The following is a 22,129-nucleotide window of genomic DNA, read 5'->3' as shown; positions in this document are numbered from 1 at the left end:
ATTTCTGTCAACTCATTTATAAAATGGGGCTAATAATAATGCTAATCTTCTAGGATTAGAATTAACCTTAATTCTGATTAGGGAAGAAATTTAAAGGGCTTAATGCATGTAACGTGGTTAGAACAATGTTTGGCACCAAGGAAGCATTCACATGATTAATAGCTAATTGGAGTCTGAGGGCCATGGATTAAAATCACAGCTCTACCGCTCACTAATTTGCTTTGGAGAAGTTTCTTAATCTCTTCTGTAACAATCATGCCTCCAGTAGGGCAGGGCACACAGGAGGCTATCCAATCCAAAGTGGCTAAATCAGAGTTAGGACTCCCAGATTCCAGTTCTAGCAGTGTCCCGTGACCTGCAGTGACCCAGTGCTTCTCACTAGACCATCGTTATCCCTTTCCCCTCTGCCTGCACAATGGGGTTGATGGGCTGGAGACTCTCAGATCCCTTCCAGCTCTGGTGGACCATGATGTCATTCAACCCAGTCTTCTGCCTTCTAGAGGGAGCCAGGAAGCAAATCCCAGGGTGCCAGCAGAAGTTCCACTCACCGAAGAAACAAGAGGATGGTGAGAGCCAAGAGGAGGGAGACGACGGAGAGAGAGTACCCCACGGTGTACAACAGCTGCAAGGTCGACAGCAAGGCGTGGTTTTCCACCTGAGCACAGACAAGGAGTAGATCTGACCACCAAGCCCGGAAGCTATGACCTCCAACCCCCAGCTCCATTCCCAGGATGACCAAGGTTCTAGGCAGGCACTGTAGCCTTGTTGACAGCCAAGTAGGGTAGCTTAGACTGTTCTCTGGCACACTTAGAGGCCAAAGAGTCTTGATGAATTGAAAAGCCCACTGGGGGTCTCACCCTCCTGGCTTGTCCCATAGCCCAGCATTGATGCACCAAGATTCTCAGTATCATGGAAGTATTGTGCCCAGAGCACCAGAACACCAAAGTGTGGCTTAGAAATGAGGACAGGTTCTCTGTCCCTGGGCATGCTGTTCCTAGAATATAGAAGTCCCTTTCTCTGAAGATGGGGCCCTCCTAAAACAACTTTTCATTGATGACCCCTTAGATGGACACCCAATAAAATAGTGGAATATTTTCCCTGAGTCTCTGGATAGCCTGATTGTGAACAGGGCATAATTTACCGGAAAGTCTGTTGTTGTGATTTTCCAGTGGAATCCCACCTTCTCACTCAATCCATCATACTAATCGCCATAAAAATTATGTTTCTTAATACATTTTTGTACAAGAACCCACAGAAAATATGTATTACCTGCTAAATCATGCCTTAAATGTCTCCACATAACACTTTTATCAGCTTCATTGAAGCATGCCTGGTGGACCATAAACTGTACATATTTGAAGAATTAACCTGGATGAACTTAGGTATGAATATATCTGTGATCTCATCACCACACTCAAGATAATGAACATTTCTATAACCTCCCAAAGGTTTCCTTGTGACCCTTTATAATCCATCTCTCATCCCCGCCTACCATCTTATGCCCAAGTAAACCCTGGTCTGCTTTCTGTCATTCGAAATGAGTTTCCATTTTTTAAAAATTTTATATAAGAATCCTATGATATGTACTCTTTATTTATTATTTTTTTGATCAGCCTTATTTCCCTTGGAATAATTACTTTGAGATTCCCCCCATGTCATAGCATGTATCAATAGTCTACTTTTTTATTGTTGGGTCGTATTCCATTGTGAATATACCACAATGTATTTATCCATTCACCTATTGACGGACATTTGAGTTGTTTTCAGAGTTTGGCTTTCACCAGTAAAGTTGCTATGAAAACTTCTGTACAAGTCTTTATGTAGACATAGGTTTTTATTTCTCTCAGATAAATATGTAGACATAAAATGGTGGGAGTGGCACGATGTATGTTTTAACTTCTTCAGAAACTGTCAAACGGCTTTCTAAATAAGTTGTATCAATTCACATTTCCACCAGCAGTGGATTAAGAGTTCCAGTGGCTCTAGATTCTACTAACACTTCATATCATCCGTATTTAAAATTTTAGCCGTTCTAATGGGTATGTAGTAGGATTCTTACTGGGGTTTTAACGTGAATTCCTCTAATGATTAATGATGTTAAGAATCATTTCGTGTGCCGATTTGCCATCTGTGTATCTTATTTGATAAAGTATCTGTTCAAATATTTGGCCATCTTTTAAGTTGGATTGTTTGCCTGAATGTTGAATTGTGAATGTTCTTTATATATTGTAGATATAAATCTCTTGTAAGGTAGGTGTTTTGCAAGCATTTCCTCCCATCCTGTGGCTTGCCTTTGTATTTTTTTAACAGTGTCTTTAGAAGAGCAGAAGTGTTTTTTTTTTTTTATTGTGATGAAGTTCAATTTATCAACTTTTTTATATAGTTGTGCTTTTTGTGTCCTGTTTAAAAAGTCTTAGGGGGGGCGCCTGGGTGGCTCAGTCGGTTAAGCGTCCGACTTCAGCTCAGGTCACGATCTCGCGGAGCGTGAGTTCGAGACCCGCGTCAGGCTCTGGGCTGATGGCTCAGAGCCTGGAGCCTGCTTCCGATTCTGTGTCTCCCTCTCTCTCTGCCCCTCCCCCGTTCATGCTCTGTCTCTCTCTGTCCCAAAAATAAATAAACGTTAAAAAAAATTAAAAAAAAATAAAATAAAAATAAAAAGTCTTAGGGCACCTGGATGGCTCAGTCAGTTAAACATCTGACTCTTGAATTAAGCTCAGGTCATGAGCTCAGGGTAGTGAGATCGAGCCCTATGTCAGGCTCCATGCTTAAGATTCTCTCTTTCCCTCTCCCTCTGCCTCTCTCCTGCTTGCACTTGAGTTCTCCCTGAAAAAAATATTTACCTGACCAAGGGCCTTAATATTTTCAGCTATTTTTTCCCTAGAAGTTTAATAGAATGAGCTCTTAAATTTAGGTATATGATCCATTTCTAGTTCATTTTTATTCATGGTGTAAAGCAAGGGTTGAAATTTAGGGTTGTTTGCTTTTTTGTTTGTTCGCTTTCTTTTTTTTCCCATCCCATTGTTCTGGTGCTCTTTTTTGGTAGGATTATTCTTTCCCGCACTGAATTGCCTTGACACTTTTGTCAAAAATCAATTGCCTGGGTCTTGTAGACAGAACATAGTTGGGTTTTATGTTGTTTTGTTTTATCTTCTTAATCTAACCTGAGAGTTTCTGTCTTTTAATGAGTGTTTAGGCCATTTACATTTAATGGGGTTATTTATCTGGCTGAGTTTTTAGATCTTCGTCCCGTCTTGTCCTTGTTCTCTGTCCTTATTTTGGTTTGAGTGTATTTTTTTCACTCAATTTTTTCTTCAATGACCTACTAGCTATACGTCTTTGTTTTGCTTTTTAGTGGTTGCTCTCATGTTTACGGTACACATCTTTAACTTACCATACTGCTACGTCCCTCATCCTGGCCTTTGTGCAACTGCTGAACATTTTACTTGTATGTATATTAGAGCCCATAATACATTGTTACTATTTTCACTTTAACTGATCACTTATCTTTTGAAAAAGTTTTTAATGTTTATTTATTTTTGAGAGGGACAGACAGAGTGTGAGCGGGGGAGGGGCAGAGAAGAGAGGGAGACACAGAATCGGAAGCAGGCTCCGGGCTCTGAGCCGTCAGCACAGAGCCCAATGCGGGGCTCAAACCCACGAACCATGAGATCATGACCTGAGTCGAGGTCAGATGCTTAACCGACTGAGCCACCCAGGCGCCCCTATTCACTTATCTTTTAAGAGATTTAAAAAATAAGATTAAAAATTTTGCCTTCCTAGTTACCATTTCTGGTGCTCTGCATTCCTTTATGTTGATACAAATTCCGTTTGGCATATATGCCTTTCTATGTTAAGGATTTTCTTAAACGTTTCTTGTAGTGGTGGTCTGGATGCAGAAATCTTTATGTAACTTTTGAGTCTTTCCAAATCAAGCCCAACCATATTTCTATCTAGAATTACTTTCTACGGACCCCATCAAGATCTCTATAATCCTGTCCTGTCCCTGTTTTCGTTGGTCTCCCCTCTCCTCAAAACTAAATCTATCCTTCTAAAACCAGCACCAGCCTACCTCTTACAAGAAGTCCTCCTTGAATGCCTCTCTGTGTATTGTCAACTCTGAACTTCGAAGACACTTGTGGTCTGTTTCACAAAGAGGGGACTCAGTTATATTATTCATTAATGTGTTATTTGCATTTGTTTTGGATTTTTAGATAGGCTATAAACCAAGAACCAGAGAACCAGCAAAGAAACACATGTGCTAACGCTAAGAAGTTAGACAATTGTGTACTGAATTGGTTAGGGCAAGGGGATGTACGTAAGTACCAAGAGCACCTAGAACAATTGGTTTAACTGCACCCCTTCAGAGGAGTTTCTTAAACTGTCCTCTACATGCAGCCTCCAGTAAAACCTGGCTACTTCCCTAGTGACCCCAGAACACCCAGGTCACTCTCAGTACCAACAGGTGAGTCTTAAGTCACTCAGACATCTTTACGAAATGCTTCGTAATCATGGTGTGCAATATGCATACACTGAGGTATGCATATTGAAGGCAGGTATTCTCGGACATTGAAGGGAGGGCAAAATGGCACAACTCCTATGGGGAGGGTGGGACTCTGGCAATATTTAACACAGCTGTATATGCATCTACTTTTTAATCTAGCAGCCCCATTTCTGGGAATCTTTCCAGAGATACACCATCACAAATACGAACTAACATAGGCATACAAGGTTATTTGAGGTGGCATCATTAGCAATAAAATGTTGGAAATAATCCCAGTGGCCACAGCAGAGTGGGTGAATGGACAATGGTAGATACACAGGGTAGACAGAGTACTATGCAACTGTGAAAGGAAAAAAGGGAGAAATGCTTCTCGAACATGCTGTTAAGTGAAAAAGGCAAAATGCAGAATGCCTATCAGGCTTCAGATGTACTGCCTTTTACGTAAGAAAAATGGTAAAACAACATATTTAGATTTTGGCTGAGTTTTACAAAAAGAAACATAAGCTGTACGTGATAATCTGATAAAAAAGGAAGAAGAAGAAAAGAAAAAAAAAAGGAAGGAAAGCTAAACCGAAAAATCTTTAAAATGGTTAGTTATCTAGAGGAGATAGGCAGAAACGGTAAAGACAGCGATAGGAGCGTGGTTTCTCCGACCAAATGTTTTGTATATAGTCTTGGCTTTCAAACCCTGTTGATATTGTATTTATTAAAAATAAAATAAGAGAGAAGAGAAGAGAAGGAAAGAGAGGAGAAAAAGGCAAATCCTTAACACTAATAGGAACAATTGAATAAAACCGTGTCTCCAATCAGTAACATGACCACGTAGAGAAAATAATTATTTCCAATAATTATGAGCACCGTACTCTGAACATATAGCCTCAGGAAAAAACATACTGCAAATGTGATTTTTTTTTCTTAAATCTGTATCCTACAAAGGTCCTAGTTGTAGTAACAGTGAACACACCTAGCAATCAGATTTTGGTTTCTAATAACATTCCTCCACGCAGAGAATCCAGAACTCTTTGGAGAACTCGCTGATTTGGGTCCGGGACAGGGAAAACGCGAGATGATCTTGGACCATCGTCTTGTGCCAGAAAATAAGGAAACGCTCCAAGACTAACGAGACTATCACAAAAGGACACAAGAGCCAGTTTGGAGGGATTTCACTAGCTAAATTTAGAAAAACACTGATCATCAAAATCATCATCATAATAAGTGAATAAAGCAATTGGTGAGCTCAGAGCAGACGCTCAAGGCCAGAGGGAAGGGGAAGGAGCCTCCTCAGAAGAATGCCAGCTAGTAAATGTAGAAGAAAGGACACAGCTCGAATCAATTCAAGCAAGCATCATCGATGAAGGTTGAAACACTGATAAAGGTTTCTTAGGGATGAAGATCCAAGGTTCCAAACTATTGTCCTACCAATGACTGACAATATACAAAAGGAAAAAGCGCCTTTACCGTGGAGAGATCTGGCTGTCACCCCCTAGATCAAATGATCGCACAGAACATCACTGTGGTATGACACCCGAGATTCTGGTCTCCCGATGTAATGCTATACAAAGTACCCAGCACCTGTGTGGATCAGCTTGAGTCTTCCCAAGTCTCTAAATCCAACTTCCAGATTACAGGAAATACAGAAGACAAGAGAGTGCATCTAATAACATCCCGAGGAAACAAACAAATCCAGTTTGTGTGACATTCTAGAACAAAGTTCTTTGGGCGGGGGGGGGGGGGTCTTCTAAAAGCCAGTGTTGTAATATCATATGATTGCGCTCATACATGCAATTTGAGAAAAAAAAACAGGCGGACATACGGGAAGGGAAGCAAAAATAAGATGAAAATACAGAGGGAGACAAGCCATAGGAGACTCTTAAATACAGGGAACAAACTGAGGGGTGGGGTGTTGGGTGGGGGGTGGGCTAATGGGGGAGGGGCATTAAGGAGGGCACTTGTTGGGATGAGCACTGGGTGTCATATGTAAGTGATGAATCACTAGATTGTATTCCTGAAATCATTATTACACTATATGTTAACTAACTTGAATTTAAATTTTTTAAAAAAGCCAGCGTCATGGGCCAGGGTGGGGAGATTACAGATGAAAAGATATGAAAGTGATATAGAATGAAATGCTCTATACAAACCTGGACAAGACTCTAGTCCAGGGAAGAAAAGCTATAAAAAATGGAGGGGAAAACGGGGGATATTTGAATATGGATAAAACATCAGCTGATATGCAGTTAATTGCTGGTTTGTACTCATGAGGGATAATGTCTTTGCTTAGGAAGGACCTGATGAATATTTAAGAGTGAAATCTCATGATGCCTGCAAATTATTGTCAGACATTTCATGAGAAGAGAGGCAAAGCAAAAGCAAATCCGGGGAAATGTTAAGACAGTTTGAATTTTAGATAATGGGTCTGTGAGTGTTTATTATTCTTGTAACTTTTCTGTGTGTTTGGATTTTTCAAAATACAATGCTGAAAAACACATATAGTTGATATATCTTGTGTTATATGGAAACCAAATGTCATCATTAAAATTATAAATTAAAATTATACACACACACATACACATATACACACGTGCACTAACACAATCTCTAAAAAGTACCATTTATCATACATAAGGACCCCCAACTGATGAGATTTTTGTTTACCAACACTCTGAAAAGCAAAGATCTAATATCACTCGCCTTTTGTGGACAAAATGTCAACCCTCTATTAGAAACACAGGCAAACATGGCCAGAAGTTGGTTTTTATGTGTTTTGGAGTTTTGCGTTTTTTGTGGATTTTGTTTTTTGTTTTTTGGGTTTTTTTTTTTTTGTTTGTTTTTTTGAGTATTTGAATTCCTGGAAATACGGTCATTTGCAGAGGGGAGGAGGCCATACCCTGGTCGTCACCTTCCTAAAGAGAGAAATCTTTACTTGCAACCTTGGTGAGTGCAGTTCTCAACTCTTGTTTTGCTGTCCCTGCCCCTGCCTCCGAGGGGGCCCCTGCAGACCTGAGCCCAGAGGAAGCGGCAGGCTGTCACGTCAGCCCTGCTGGTGAGTCCCCGGGATCACCTCCGCCCCAGCCTCAGCTGCCCGTTGGCTTCCCCTGGGGAACTAGGTACCCGTCTGATGCCCAGACCCCATCACAGACCCACCGACTCAGAATCTGTGAAACCACGGGCGCCTGGGTGGCTCAGTCGGTTAAGCGTCCGACTTCGGCTCAGGTCATGATCTCGAGGTTCTTGAGTTTGAGCCCCGCGTCGGGCTCTGTGCTGACATCTTGGAGCTTGGAGCCTGGAGCCTGCTTCAGATTCTGTCTCTCTCTCTCTCTCTCTCTCTCTCTCTCTCTCTCTCTCTCTCTCTCTGCTCATGCTCTGCCTCTCTCTCTCCCCAAAATAAATAAACATTAAAAAAAGAATCTGTGAAACCATCCCTTCGGTATTTATTAAGTGCCCATGGTGTGAAAACGTTTCTGGGCACCCCAGTACTAGGCCAGGGGTGAGAAGCGGAGGGTCCTTGGGGGTCCACACGTCACCCTGAGCTGCAAAAGAAATTCAGCCAGAAAAACAGCCAGAGGTTGGCTGTTGTGTGACTGTGGACCTTCCCCAGGTGAGTCTGGGGCAGACTGGCTTCAGAGGAAGGCTCTCTGTGTGGCCCCGAAAGCCAACCGGGGGTGGGTGGGGGTGGAGGGGGACCCTGGTGGAGGGTGGGGGGAGGGGAGGACCCCGTCGTCACCGGGCCAAGCAGACTCACTTTCTGTTCGGAACTGTGCTTCTTGGAGCATTCGGAATCATCTTGCCAAATATTTGTGGAGTTCTCCAATGTCTGCCAGGTGCCCTGAGCCAGGCAGCGTCTGTAGGCCCTTCCAGAGTTTTCTGCAAAAGTAAACAGAGCTCTGGGAGAAAGGTCAGGGGCCACAGCCCATTCCCCAGTACGTGGTGAGGTCCTCACCGCAAAGCTGTGGAAAATCCCAGGGAAAAGGGATTTGCATTTCCCTCAGGAAAACACGGAAGCTTCTGAGTTTCGTAACAAACCACGACCTGCTCACGTCTGCTGTGTTTACCCAAAATCCCAGGAGCCAGAACAGTCCCTCTGAGTCCCTGACTCGGAGATGCACAGCCCAGCTGGGAGACTCGCGGACCTGGGGTGCGATCGGAGGGCCATCGCGTCCTGGTGCTTAAGGGGCGATGTGGCGAGGAAGAGACGGGGGGGACCCAGCCTGCTGGGCCACCTCCAAGCTCGGTGGCCTGGAGCTCGTGGTCCCTCCGCTCCCTGAGATGCTCTGCCCGCGATGATGATCAATGTGGCCCAGCCACATCCATTCCCGGGACCCTTCCCCAAAGGGGTCTCCCCCTCCCTGGGCCACTGGCGACTGGACTTGCAAATGAGAAATGGAAAATGTCCGAACTTTCCCACCCCGAGCCTTTTGGCAGTAGGCTGATGGTGACGCTTCGCTGGCTTTAATGGACGGCCACCCAGAGGGAGCTCCCATCTGCCACCCGAAGGGCCCCTCGGAGCCTGTCCGACTGACCCCGACTGACCATTCTCCCAACACCTGCTCCCCAGACCTGCGCCCCCTGCCCACTTCCTGCCTCTGTTGATGGCACACCCTTTTTCCCAGGCCTGGGGCCCCAAACTTTGGAGCCGTCCTTGATTTTTCTCTGTGTCTCTTACGCTTCATCCTGCCCATCAACCAAGCCTGTCAGCTGCCGGGCTTCCAACCTACCCGAGTCTGAGCACAGCCTTTCACCTTTCACCTTCTGTTCCCCCTCCCTGGAGCTGCCCTTCTCCCTCTCCCTCTCTCCCTCTCTCGGTTTATTGCAAATGCCTCCAATACTCCTGCCCCTCCTCATGGTCTATGGGTAACACGACAGTCACACCATGTCATGCCTCATCCCAAATCTTCCCAGGGCTGTCTGAAAACAAGTCAGGGTCCTTCCCTGGCCCCCACAAAGCCCTGGAAGGTCTGGCTCCTAGTACTCTCTGACCTGACCTCCCGGTGGCTCTCTTTCCCCTTCAGGGCTGTCACCGTTACAGTCCCCCATCACACCCTCCCCACCCTCGGATCGGAGTTCTTGTTCCCCTGGTCTTTTCCCACCAGAATTGTTCTCCTTCTTCCTTCTCTAACCCTCTCCTTTGCCTCCATATTTTCTTCTCACTTGCAAGAACCCGTCTGGATTCTAAGATTTAACGCACAGGATGCTGAGCAAAAGAGTAACTTCCCACCTTCTGTGAATCACACTCCCTCTGGGACACTCCAGAAGCCCAGATCCCATTTTTAAAAAAAGCCTTGAACTCAACTTCTTTGTAAGTTTAGATTTTGGACCACGTTTCCCCCCCCCTCCCCCCAAATGGAATGTACCCGTGTCTTTAGCTCTTGGGAAAAACAGGTGGACGGAGGGGCCGGGTGGTGATGGTCCGTTTCATGTGCCCTTGAGACCCATGGACATTCAGGGTCTTAAAGACCTTCAGGAATCCAAGGGCTTGACCTCGGTCTCAGCCTCAGTTCCGTTTACGAAGCAACTACCATGCGGCTGACTCCGTGCCTGCCTTTTTGTTCATTCCTCTGCGTGGCCTTAAAAGTAGCCACTGTTTGCTTCACTTTGCAGACAAGAAAACCACAGCTCGGAGGGCTTGGACACTTGCCCAAAGTCCCAGAGGGTAAAAGCAAGGGGTAGGCTCTGGACCCCACATGCAGGGCTCTTTCCACCCCACTACGCTGGCTTGCCCCAACTATCCAGACTCTCTGGTCCAGCAGACTCTGGTATCTCCCTTTAAACATCACGTCCTCATGCCTTCTGGGTCACCTTCAGCTGGATTTGACCAGAGCACAGTTCCACAGAATATGCTGCTAGCTTTCCCATCGAGACATGCATCTCTCTTCCTTGGAAACTCTCTCTTAATCGAAACCAGGTTTTAACTGATGATGAGTTAGTGAGCTGAAATTAAACACAAAGTATCACCATCTCGCCTGCACAGAAACCCGTTCTCACTTGGTTTTGCCTAGAACTTTGTAACCGCTTATGTTTTTTGAGAATAATTTTTTTTTACTTGCTCTCTGATGGTCTGCGATCAAAGGCAAAAGAGTTCTAACCAGTAATTGCTTCTGTCCCCTTCCAGAATAAACCCACCAAGAGGCTGGGCTGCTGGGGCCGGTGGGGGGGCAGGATAATCATCCTGGAGTCCTATGTAATAGCCACTTCCTTCAGGCAGGGTGGGGGCGAGCTGAGTGGTTAAAGATTCCATCCAAGTCCCATGGGGCTTAAAAGCACCATCCACCAGCGCCACCTTCCAATGTTATTGCAAGGGTAATTTTTTTTAAGGTTAAAAAATTGGGGGGCACCTGGGTGGCTCAGTCGGTTAAGCATCCGACTTCGGCTCAGGTCATGATCTCACAGTCCATGAGTTCGAGCTCCGCATCAGGCTCTGTGATGACAGCTCGGAGCCTGGAGCCTGCTTCGGATTCTGTCTTCCTCTCTCTCTGCCCCTGCCCCCCTCTGTCTCTCTCTCTGTCAAAAATAAAACAAACATTTTTTTAAATTATAAAAAAAAGATTAAAACTTTTTTTTAAATGTTCATTTTATTTTTGACAAAGAGAGAGGGAGAGAGCATGCATGCGAGTAGGGGAGAGGCAGAGAGAGGGAGAGGGAGACACAGATTCAGAAGCAGGCTCCAGGCTCTGAGCTGTCAGCACAGGGCCCAACGTGGGGCTTGAACCCATGAACTGTGAGATCATGACCTGAGCCAAAGTCAGGCGCCTTAACCGACTGAGCCACCCAGGTGCCCCAAGATTTTATTTTTAAGTAATCTGTGCACCCAACACGGGGCTCAAACTCACAACGCTGAGATCAAGAGTTGCATGCTTTACTGACTGAGCCAGCCGGGCACCCCTTGTGAGGATAGTTTTGATGCCCTTCTTCTCCATCTGACAAGCCCAAAGTTGGGGATGTGAGCATCCCAATCTCTCCCCCACCTCTCACTCCTCTCCACGATGACCCTGCAGTAAATTCAGTGATAGCTGGGCCTAGACTCTCCAGTCTTCAAAGAAAAGAGGACTATTGCATTAATGGAGCATCCAGGTGCAGAAGACAAGCAGAGGTACACAGAGAAGAAGGAAAGTGTGTTACTGACAGTGTAGGAGACCTTCTGTGGGGAGCAGGACTTCAGAAGACCACAAGATTGGAGCTCTCTCTCTCTCTCTCTAATTGCTCCCTGACTGGCCTACCCAGGAGGGAGCAGCCTTTAAGGAAACTGCCAGAAAATGGTAAAATGAGACTTACTACCTTCATGCCACCAAGGTAAGTAGGAAGGGCAGGGAACAGAGACATTTCCTGGAGAAGAATGAGGCCAGCACACGTATCGATCAAAGGTCCCGTTACAAAAGGTCCCTGTGGAGAGAAAAGGTCCAGAATGAATGGAAGTGTTGGAGCATCCAAGGCACTGATGGAGGCAGAGGTGCCCAGGAGCCCAGAGCCCCCTTCCTGGCATGGGAAGCTGGTGCATCTTGCTCAGGAACTAGCATGGGTATCCCACTGTCCAGACGGTCAAGGTTGCGGAATGGTGTGGGGAGGAAGGAATCAGCTTAGCGCATCCCCAAGCACTGTGACTCTGTCTACCCAACCTGACCTCTGGCCCTGGTCCCATCAGCTATGTCAGTGTGTACGTCACGCTGATGTTGGTTTGTTTTAACATGGACTGAACTCTCACACAAACTCGGGGTCAAGAGGACACTTGGGGATTCAGCCAGGGCCTTCTGTTCCATAATTAACTAAAGAATCATCAAATCTTCATCAGTTAGATCCTGGAATACCCGTACTGAAATGTGCAAGATGGCCAGTGGGTAGACAGGGAGAATTGAGGTTCTTGGTTACATGTATCTGACCCAACCCCTATTTGGTCATATTTCTCCATTCGAAGACCAAGCCAACAATCATTGTGAGATATCTGCACCATCTCAAATTCAAGGGATGATTTACACCCTGGCACTTGGCAATGAGAAGATAAAAACCTACGATGCAGCCTTATGGGCCTCCTGGAATGGAATGAAGGGGTTTCAGGCCGGATCCCAAATGTCCATATTGCAAGCGGCTCACTCCTGGGAACCAAGCATCGTTCCTATCTGCTTCCTATTGGGTCTGGAACGCAAGGGCCACTCAGGTTGAACAGCCACGTTCCTGGCGTCAGGACCCCACAGACACAGATCTGCCAGGTTATGAGCTGGCTCAGGCGTCTTGTGGACCCAACTGCCAAGTGTCGGCACATGGTCTATGTGAAGCAGTGCTCACCTGGCCGAGCTGCTCACGGCATGACTTCAAATAAAGAGGACTTGTCCTACTTTGATTTCAGAAAGCAAAGTATTTCGGCATTCCCCAAAGTGAGGGGTGGTTCTTGTAACAGATGTCAAGCATTGATTGCTACCAGTCCAGGCTGAAAAAAATATTCAGAGGGAGAGGGGTATGGCTTGAAGGCTGGCACTGGTTTTGGGTCCAGAAAAAGAAGAGAGAGTTCATGATGTCCTGTCTTCTTGTGGGCCCCTAAATGAAATACTCTGAAAGCAGCCAGAAGGATAAGGAGGGGCTGGCTTTCATCATTACAAAAGTTAAAAAAAAAAAGAGTCTAGATGTACTCAAAGAGTCAGTATGAGGGCAGGAGAGGCCATGGACTGATCAAACTATTAGCATAGTTGCTAGAACACTCTAAATCTACTGTAGATCTGGATAAGAGAAATGTTAAGACTCAGATTCAGATAATACTTCCTCCCACCCACCTACCCAATAGAGTCCCAGGTTAATCTATGGCAGTCGCTCACATCATGGTGGTGAGTGTGCTGTGACCGATGGCTTTAAATAAATAGTCACATCTATGAACATCTTGTCTCATATTGTCTTTTATAATAAGAGGTGGGAGTCTCTCTTCCCTTTCCTTGAACGTGGGTAGGCCTTGGTAACCATCTGACCCAATTAAACATGGAGGAAGTAGCTTCTGAGGCTAGATCATAAAAGGCAACATGGCCTCTGGTCACCTGCCATGCTGTGAGGAGCCCAGGCGGTGTAGACAGGATGTGGGGAAGTGTTATGGCCAACGGACTCTCAGCTGGGAGCCATCATCAACCAGCAGATGTAAGTGTGAACAAGCCTTCAGATGATTCCAGCCCCAGTCATCGAGTCTTCCAGCTAAACTTCAGATACTGAAGAGCAAAAACAAGCCATCCTCGCTCTGCCTGGTCTGAATTCCTCACCCACAGAAACTGTGAGAGATCATAAATGATGATGATGATGATGATGATGATGATGATGATGACGACGATGATTGCTTTAAGCCACTAACCTTTGGAGCTATTTGTTACACAGCCATGGGAAGCTCATACATGTGCTTACCAGGAGGTTCCTTGAGTAAGTCTCTCAGACACTTCTCTTTGTATTGAGCCCACTTGCGAGTTGTGTCCTCAAGGAGGGATCCTGTAACCTGGGCAGAAAACACCACGGTGACCCCCAGGTTAGCCACAAACACAGAGGAGGCCTCATTAGCATTTTGCCATGACTCTCAAACCGTCCCACTGAAGGGACCCTCCTGCCCTGCACTGAGAAGCAGAACTTCTTCGACATCTCATGTCCCATCTTACAGATGGGTCTAATCTGATCTAATCTGATCTAATGGGTCTCCTGATCTAATCACACTGGTTTTAGTACAAATGTGGAAGATTTTTCTTCCGCTGCAAAATCTTCAACTGGGGTTGACGTTTCAAGAGGAGGCAACCTGCTCACCCTGAATGGCACGCCCTGGTAGATGAATATTTGCACGTTCCTAAGATTATGTGCATCTCAAAGAGAGAAGCATTGTACCAAGAAGGGCCCGATACTGTCAGGGAAAGGCTACGAATTTTAGGGACCTGTGCCATCCCACCTAGCGGCCCGTGGGTCCAGAGTCAAAGATTGGGTAGACAGATGCTCTGCTACTAAACTGAGGCCTTGGGAGTTTTCTCTTTCTGACATGAACTATCTCCTCCCATAGAGTCTTAAAAATACAGCACAACTTTTTGGGCTTTGCAGACAACAGAGTTGTCCAACAACATCTAATTGCATATCCGTACCACTGCTTTTGTCTTTTGAACAAAACAAGGGGTTTAAAGGGGTTTTCTCTTCTTTAACTTAACTCATCTTTATTGAGCACCTGTTGTGCGCTAGGCTTTGCATTAAGGAGGGACCGAAGGGGTGCAGTGATGAGCAAGATACAGCTTCTGCCCTAAAGGACTTAGAATCTGCTAAAGATAAGACAACTGTGTAATTGGCTGGCATGCAAAGTCAAGTGACATTCTTATGCCATCGTCCTCTGCTTCTAAAGAGCCTCATCTCCTAGTGGCTCAGTATCGGCACCATTGGTCATGAACCAGAAATGAGGAGTTTTCCTTGGCTCAACTAAGCACCAGATTCTGTCCTAAGCCTCTCTCCTGCCTAACCCTGCCTCCCATTTCTTCTGTCTCTGACCTGGTCCACACTGCCCCCAAAGGGATAGGTCCACAGGGCTCTCCTGCATAAGGTCTTCCCCTCGCAGCCTGCTGACTTGACTTCATATCTCAACCACCCCCAGCTCAAGCCTCTCGACCCCAGTCATGCTTTTCTACGACTTTGGAAAACGTCCTCTCGTCCACCCTCGTCGTCAACCTGGCTCACTCCTTGTTTGCCCCTGTTCAGTCGAGACTAATGACCCCTGATCATGCTTGACCACCTCTGTCACTCAAGTCTTGAGCTAGTGACCCTTCTCCCCAGTGACCCCATACATAAACAAGTCCTATGGCCCATTGTGTTGTATTGTCATTGGGGCTTGAATTGTCCAACCCCTTCACTATCCCATATATTCCTTGAGGGCTGACATGTGTCTTTTCATCTCTGAATACAAGCCTCTAGCACAGGGCAGGAGCTATTGTCCTCAGTTTCCCCCAAATTCCAGCTAAAGAAACAGAAGCACAGGTGTGGGACAGAGTTGGGGTGGGGCTGAACACAAGAGGGGTTAAATATGTGATCTCACTCACACACACACACACACACACACACACACACACACACACACACAGCCAGCACCACCATCACCCTCACCCCCCACGAAAATACCCCAACCACCTATGAGCCCAATGGGGCAGCCAGTTTCCACCTTCTGAGTAATTAGTCCAATCTACCTTCCCCCTCCTCTGCCCTGCGTGGCCCACCCCCCAGTGCTATGGAATTCATGACGGGGTCTGGGAATAGTTCCTTCACATTTTTTCCCCAAAGAATCACACGGCTAGCTTTTTGAAGAAGAATTGGTATAGTCATTGTTAGACCAGGAGTTCCCAAACTTTCTCAACTCATGGTGCCCTCAGTGGCTGCATCATTTCCCCCACAGCACCCCTAAGCCAAAAGAAATGCCTAAAGTCCCATTCGTTTAGTAGGTAGGGCCAAACAACTTAAGAAACTTTTGCATCCTAGCAACTGTGTGCCCACCGGAGATTGGACAACCTCCCAAATCTGGGAATCAGATCGGACACAGCCATGTTTGCCCCTGTTCCATACTGATGTTTGGGTGGTCCTTGCTTTTTATGATAGCATCTGCAAAACACTGCCAGCTCTGTAGAGATCCAACATCATCAAAGGGAGAGGAGTGTTACCGAATACTGAAACTATGAACTACCCTGAGCCAGGTCCGGCAGATGTCACGTAGAGCTGGACTTCCCTTGAAAAATTAAAATGTCTTACAGCAGCCCTGTGAACTCACAGCGGTGCCTCGAGGCACCTTAGCACACAATTTAGAAACCATGGGATTAGCCAACAAGTAATCATGATAATGATAATGAGGAGGAAATAGTTGGCATTTATCCCTAGGCAACAGGCTTTCAGTCTCCCCTTAATATTTTCTGTCTCTGGGTTGTAGCAAGAATCAAGATGGAAGCTTATTAACACATTGTTTAAGGAAATAAACATCCTAACAGGACCATAGCGGACTCTATATTATTGTCTACAAGTTCAGCACATAAGTTGATAGCCAAATTGTCAGCTTCCAGAATCCTGCAGGCCGCCGAAGGAAGACCCTTTCTTAGATAAGGTGCTGTTTATGTCCTCAGGGACTTCCCCAGAACTGGCCGAGGAAAAGACAATAAAATCAGTCAGGCACGTGAACTGTCCCTGGATGGACATGACCCTCTCCTCCTGCCCTGTGCCATGACTGATGGCCATGGCTGAAAGTGCAAGGAGAAGGGGGAGGAGAAGGAGGGGAGGAGGCGGTGGAGGAGGGCGGGGGGAAGGAGAAGGACAAAGAAGAGAAGAAAAAGAAGGAGAAGAAATCTACAAAGCACTGAGTTTGGTCAATGTAGGGGAGCTGGAAAAACTCAGACTGCCTTCCCAAGTACCTGTCCTAAAGACACAAGGAACACAAGACGCAAATCCAAGTTCAATCACAGCCCGATTCAAACAAAATAGAGGCACGGCAAGAACACGGATGGATGTTTTCTAACTGGAAAAATTGACTTGATCTCGATTCTTCTTTCCCTCTTCCCTTTCTCACAGGCAACCAGCATCAGCGACTAACTTGGCTGAAAAGAGAGGAAAAGGAAAAAAAGACCTTCTGTTGACGGCTTTAAATACATTTTATTGTATTCTTGGTTCAAGAAGGCATCTGCCTCTCTGTCAATCAAACAAAAATTACAGGAAAGCAAAAAGGGGAGAAGGTGGAATCAGAATCTTATATCAGAAAATACCATCTCCTTCCGGACTCTTCTCTCCGTGCACATGCTTCCGTTTACTTTCTTCTTTTTCTTTCCCTTTTTATTTTAACCAAAAAAGGAAATCATCTTGCTTTGTGTTTTCACCGGAAGATATAGGGTGACTATGTATCCATTTCAAGACCCATACTTCTAAAATGCCATTTAAACAGCTACATAATGTTCTATGAACACATGTGATATAATTTTAAATCTTCCAGCATGAAACACTTGCACTGGCTTAGAGGCTTGTTAATAGAAATGATGCTGCACTGAAAATATTCACAGTTAAATGTTTGAGCACATCTTCATTTTCTTAGGAGAAATTCCTTCAATTGGAATTTCTGGGCCAGAGAGGATACACATTTTTAAAGGGTTCTGGTAACATAGTGCCAAACTGTCCTCGCCAAACTTTTTTTAATTTAAAAATATGCACCTTTTTACACTCTCATCAGCAATGCACCAAAGAGTCACAGATTTGTTTCTCCAAGAGCCTTCGATAGAGAGTTCATGTTTTTTAAAGCCACAGCAACTGCTTATTCACTTAAATGAGTTGGGGTGGGGGGTGGGGGGTGGAACCTGCTTGGATTTCAAAACTAAACCATCCCTGAGAATTTCTCATGAAGTGAATTTTACGAAGACTTTCTGCCAGAAAAGATGCCATAGTCATTAATATTCCAGGCAGGGAAAGCATCTGTGAGCAAAATCCATCATGAAAGTCTATGCAAAGCCTCGTCGTGTAAACATCTGGAGGGAAAATATGGGTTTTTAAGACTGAGAACCAAGAGCGGGGCGGCGGGGGCGGGGGGGACATTGGGGCTATAGATGCACACTGGAGGACAGACAGAGGAAAGAGCTTCTGGAAATAGATGCGGGTGGCAGACCAGGGACACTGCTCGCTTGGAAAGAGTATTGATTGTGAGAATGCCAAATGATAGAGCTGAGGTGTGGCTTTTTCAGTGTCACGAGCCGGCCTGACACATTGCAAATTTCGCTGCCGTAACATATATACGTATATATTCCGTATGTCAACAGCTCCCAAAGGAATGCCAGGGAAGCGAGAACACTTCAGACACCACGGGCTGACTTGACTCCCTGGTGCCACTGTTCACGAGCCACGTGATCTCAGGTGACCATCTAACTCCCACCGACCTTAATTTCCCCGACTGTAAAATGGGCTCGGTGATAACACCTCCGTCCGAGGCTCGTGGCGGGGACCTAGCGGGACGGTGCTACAGCAGTGGTGGGCACTTAGGGGACGATCGATGAGTGATCGTGCGTAGAAGGGGAACGAGGCCAGACAGCTCTGTGTTCAGTTTTAACATGCCACGTACAGAAGATTGAAGCCAGGAGGCGAGTTCCGTAGGGACTCGCCCGGCAACCCGCTGGCTCTCAGGAGCACGATGGTGGCCCGCCCAGAGGCTGCCACCATGGCAGGGATTCCACGAAACCATCCATCGGGCTCACATCCACAGTCCGTGAGGGCTTGAAGGCAGTCTCGGGGAGGAGTCGGATGCAGAGAATTTGGTGGGTGTTTTCTGCCCGTCTGGTCCCGGGTTAGCAGCAAAGAAAGCCCGATGAGGTGCACACTTACAAGATCAGGGACACGGCCCTCCCTGTTACGGGGGCAGAGGAGGCATTTCTAACAGGAGGGCCTCCCTCTCGGGGTTGCTGAGAGCACGAAATGAGTTAGTACACAGGACGTGCCAGGCACGGCCCTGGAGAACATCGTGAGTGTTCCATCCAAGTGTTAGCTCGTGTTAGCTCTTACTGTATTTCGTTAAGACGAAAGCAGGTTGCAATACAATATTTATAGTCCGAGCCTATGTTAAAAAAAAAAAAAAAAAACTATATGGAAATAAATGGCAGAAAAATGTCTGAAAGTACAAGACCCCCAAAGCGAACGAGGGTGATTTCTGGGGGGGGTGGGGATCCAGTGATTTATAGCTGGTGTTTGTACTTCGTCAGATTGCATACGTTTAATTTTTTAACCAATGCTCATTCTATATTTTCATACTGAGAAGGAAGGAAAAGGAGAAAGGAAAGGAGGAAAAAAAAACCCCACTGTCCATCAACCTAAATAATCAGGCCTGAGAAAACTGTAAAAGCAGACAAGAGGACCTATGTGACAAGTTTAAATGCTATTTACAAAAAAATTTTTAAGTTGATTTTTGAGAGAGAGAGAGAGGGAGACAGAGTGAGTGGGGGAGGGGCAGAGAGAGAGGGAGACACAGAATGGGAAGCAGGCTCCAGGTTCCGAGCTGTCAGCACACAGCCCGAGGTGGGTCTCGAACCCACGAACCGCCAGATCGTGACCTGAGCCGAAGTCGGACGCTCAACCGACTGAGCCACCCAGGCGCCCCTTGAACGTTATTGACAGAGTTCACGTGGGCCCTGGGAAATGCTTATATAAATGATGTCAAGGGGAAAGTGGGATTCAAAACGCTTTATACATCACGATTTCAGCTGCCTAGAAGCATGCATAGGATTTGCAGAAAACATGCCAAAATACGAACAGCGATGGCCTCCGAATACCTACATTGTGGTTTCTCGCTGCTTCCGTCTTAATGTTTTTCCAAATTGCCTACCAGAGCCCCACACGGCTTCTCGGATCGGAAAAGATACAAAAGTGGTCCTAACAGCAATCATTGTAACAATAACAGTGAGAACGCGCTCTTACTTGCTTGATGAAGACCAGGAGGAGCAGGCCGAGGACCGGGGGAGAGCGCTTCCCGGAGGCGGGGAGAGGCCTGGCCCCCCGGGCAACGGGGGTGCCCATGGGCAGCGCGTGGACTCCAGGTGGGGGACCCCGCTTCCTTCTCCGGGGCGCCGCCCCGCTCGGTGCCGGCCTCCCCTTCCTTGCCGCGACTTCACAAGTGCGGGCACGCTTCTAGAAAGGTCCGAGATGTACCACAGGCGGCCTCCCGCTGCATTCTTCCCTGCACGGGGCGGGGGTGGGGGGAATGTTTGCACAAACCCAGTGCGCGCACGCGGGGAGGAGAGCCTCCGAACCGGTCTAGAGCCACCTACCGAATCTGCAGGGTTTCTCAGAAGCCGGCGGCTCATCCCCCGCCCCGGCCCCCACCCCGAGGGCAGGGAGATTTTTTCCCAGACCTTCCCCAAGTCGGCTGTGCTCCCAGGGACTTCCTCAGCAGAGGCCGCCCCGGGAGGAAAAGCCGGGCGGGCAATGGGCCCCGCTTCCGAAGCCCCCGCTCAGGGCACAAGGCCACCTCTGGTTCCAGCTGCCGTGCAGGACAGGGTGGGCCCGGTTCCAGCTGTGCGGTGGGCGTCTTGGTGAGGGGTTGCGTTTCTTACTAAGGCAGCAGCTCGTCCTGGCCGCGAGGGCAGGGTCTCCTCCTGGGGGGGGGTGGGGGGGCGTCTATGTTAACACTTCCAGGGAGAGCTCAGGTCCGGACCCAGGTCCTGAAGCAAAGCCCCCAGTCGGGGACCCCGGCCCCGTCTACACCAGAGCACAAGGACGAGGGGAAAAGGCAACTAACATGTTTGTAGTTTCACACATGTGCATTTGCGCAGGAGCTTTCGGCCCACCACCTGTTTCCTTTGCCCTCACGATGGTCTGGTGAGGGCGTGATCATTTCCCCCCTTGACAGATGAGCAGGTGAGGTCCAGAGAGGTTAGGATGCTTGCTCAAGGCCACACAGCAGTAAATGGGAGAGTCGGGGTTACCCAGAATCACCTGCCACGGTTACTTGGTCACGTGCTCTATCTCACCTTAGGTCTGCAGGCCTTGTTCCTTTGTGCTGGCGGGTTCCTCGCGGGGCCTCTGAAAGGCTCCATTCGGCCCTTCTCACCTCACCTCTCCCCGTCCAGCCCAGAGAGGCCCAGGAGGAAGAGGTCCTGACTGGATGAAACGCAGTCTGCAGGAGACAAAAAGATTGTGTTTTCATTTAGTTTACTCTTGCTTTTGTCTCCATTCAAGTTCGAACAGGGGGGCTCACCTGAGCTCACTTATCTGAGTAAATGATTGCTGAACCGTGTGGGAGAAACATGCAAACATCGCTTAATAGAAATCCTTGCAGCTCTTGGGGCTCCCAGGGGGCTCAGTCGGTTGAGCATCCGACTCATGACCTCAGCTCAGGTCGCGATCTCATGGTTCAGGGGTTCAAGCCCCACGTTGGGCTCTTTGTTGGAAGCACAGAGCCTGCTGGGGATTCTCTCTCTCTCTGCCCCTCCCCTGCTTGCATTTTCTTTCTCTCTCTCTCAAAATAAATAAATACACTAAAAAAAAAAAATTAATTAAAAAAAAAAAAAGAACAAGCATCCTTTTTTCCCTGAAGGGACAGGAGTCCGGGCCACGCACGAGCTGTCGGCTGCTGGACAGATGCCATCTAGTGACGAAACGTGGTAACTCCTCTTCCCAAGACTCGGGTGGCCAACCCCGCAAATGCAGGGCTCACAGGAGGAGCCAGCAGGAGGCAGAGAGTGACAGCGACCCACAGGGCACTGCCCTTCTCCCCTGCCCGCCCATCCCGGTGATTCTCTGTTACATCTGGGGGCACATCTGGGGGGCCATACAGTCTAGGACCCGTGTGTTTCCATGTAGGACCACGTGCAATCTTCTGTGATGTTTTTCCTGCTCTTATTCCTGCATCAGTGTCCTCCGCCCGAGAAGTGACTCTAGTGTCCTCTGTGTCACCACTCCCGGAGAGCCCCCATGACAAGGACAGGACCGAGGGTGCCAACGGGTGTGCCTGCCGGCTTTGGAGACCCCAGGACGGTGCTGGGTGCCACACCCCTGCTCTGCACAGCCCTGAGGCCCCAGAGGAGGCTGCCTGAACCTTGAGTCTCTCCGTCCCCGAAGCAGGACGTTGTCTTTGGCAGTCCCTGTCTCTGTAGGGTTGGGCAGGGAGCAGGCTGTGGCAGGCTGCGGGATTCCAAATTTCTGGAA

General features: G+C 47.4%; 1 protein-coding gene across 1 annotated transcript in view; it reads right to left on the bottom strand.

The window, feature by feature from the left end:
* The window catches only part of GLP2R (glucagon like peptide 2 receptor), a 52,546-nt gene extending 32,547 nt beyond the window's left edge, over nt 1–19,999 (bottom strand). Inside the window, exons 1-5 of the mRNA XM_015539199.2 lie at nt 19,901–19,999; nt 13,868–13,955; nt 11,774–11,878; nt 8,244–8,365; nt 549–655 (exon numbers count right to left, since the gene is read on the bottom strand). Of these exons, the coding sequence (XP_015394685.2) occupies nt 549–655; nt 8,244–8,365; nt 11,774–11,878; nt 13,868–13,955; nt 19,901–19,999 (521 nt within the window). The remainder of the gene's footprint in view (nt 1–548; nt 656–8,243; nt 8,366–11,773; nt 11,879–13,867; nt 13,956–19,900) is intronic.
* Nucleotides 20,000–22,129: the final 2,130 nt, after the last annotated feature.

Source organism: Panthera tigris, chromosome E1 (assembly GCF_018350195.1).
Source record: "Panthera tigris isolate Pti1 chromosome E1, P.tigris_Pti1_mat1.1, whole genome shotgun sequence".
NCBI lineage: Eukaryota > Metazoa > Chordata > Mammalia > Carnivora > Felidae > Panthera > Panthera tigris.
Note: the sequence above shows the minus strand (reverse complement) of the source record. Positions and strands in the feature narration are given on the sequence as shown.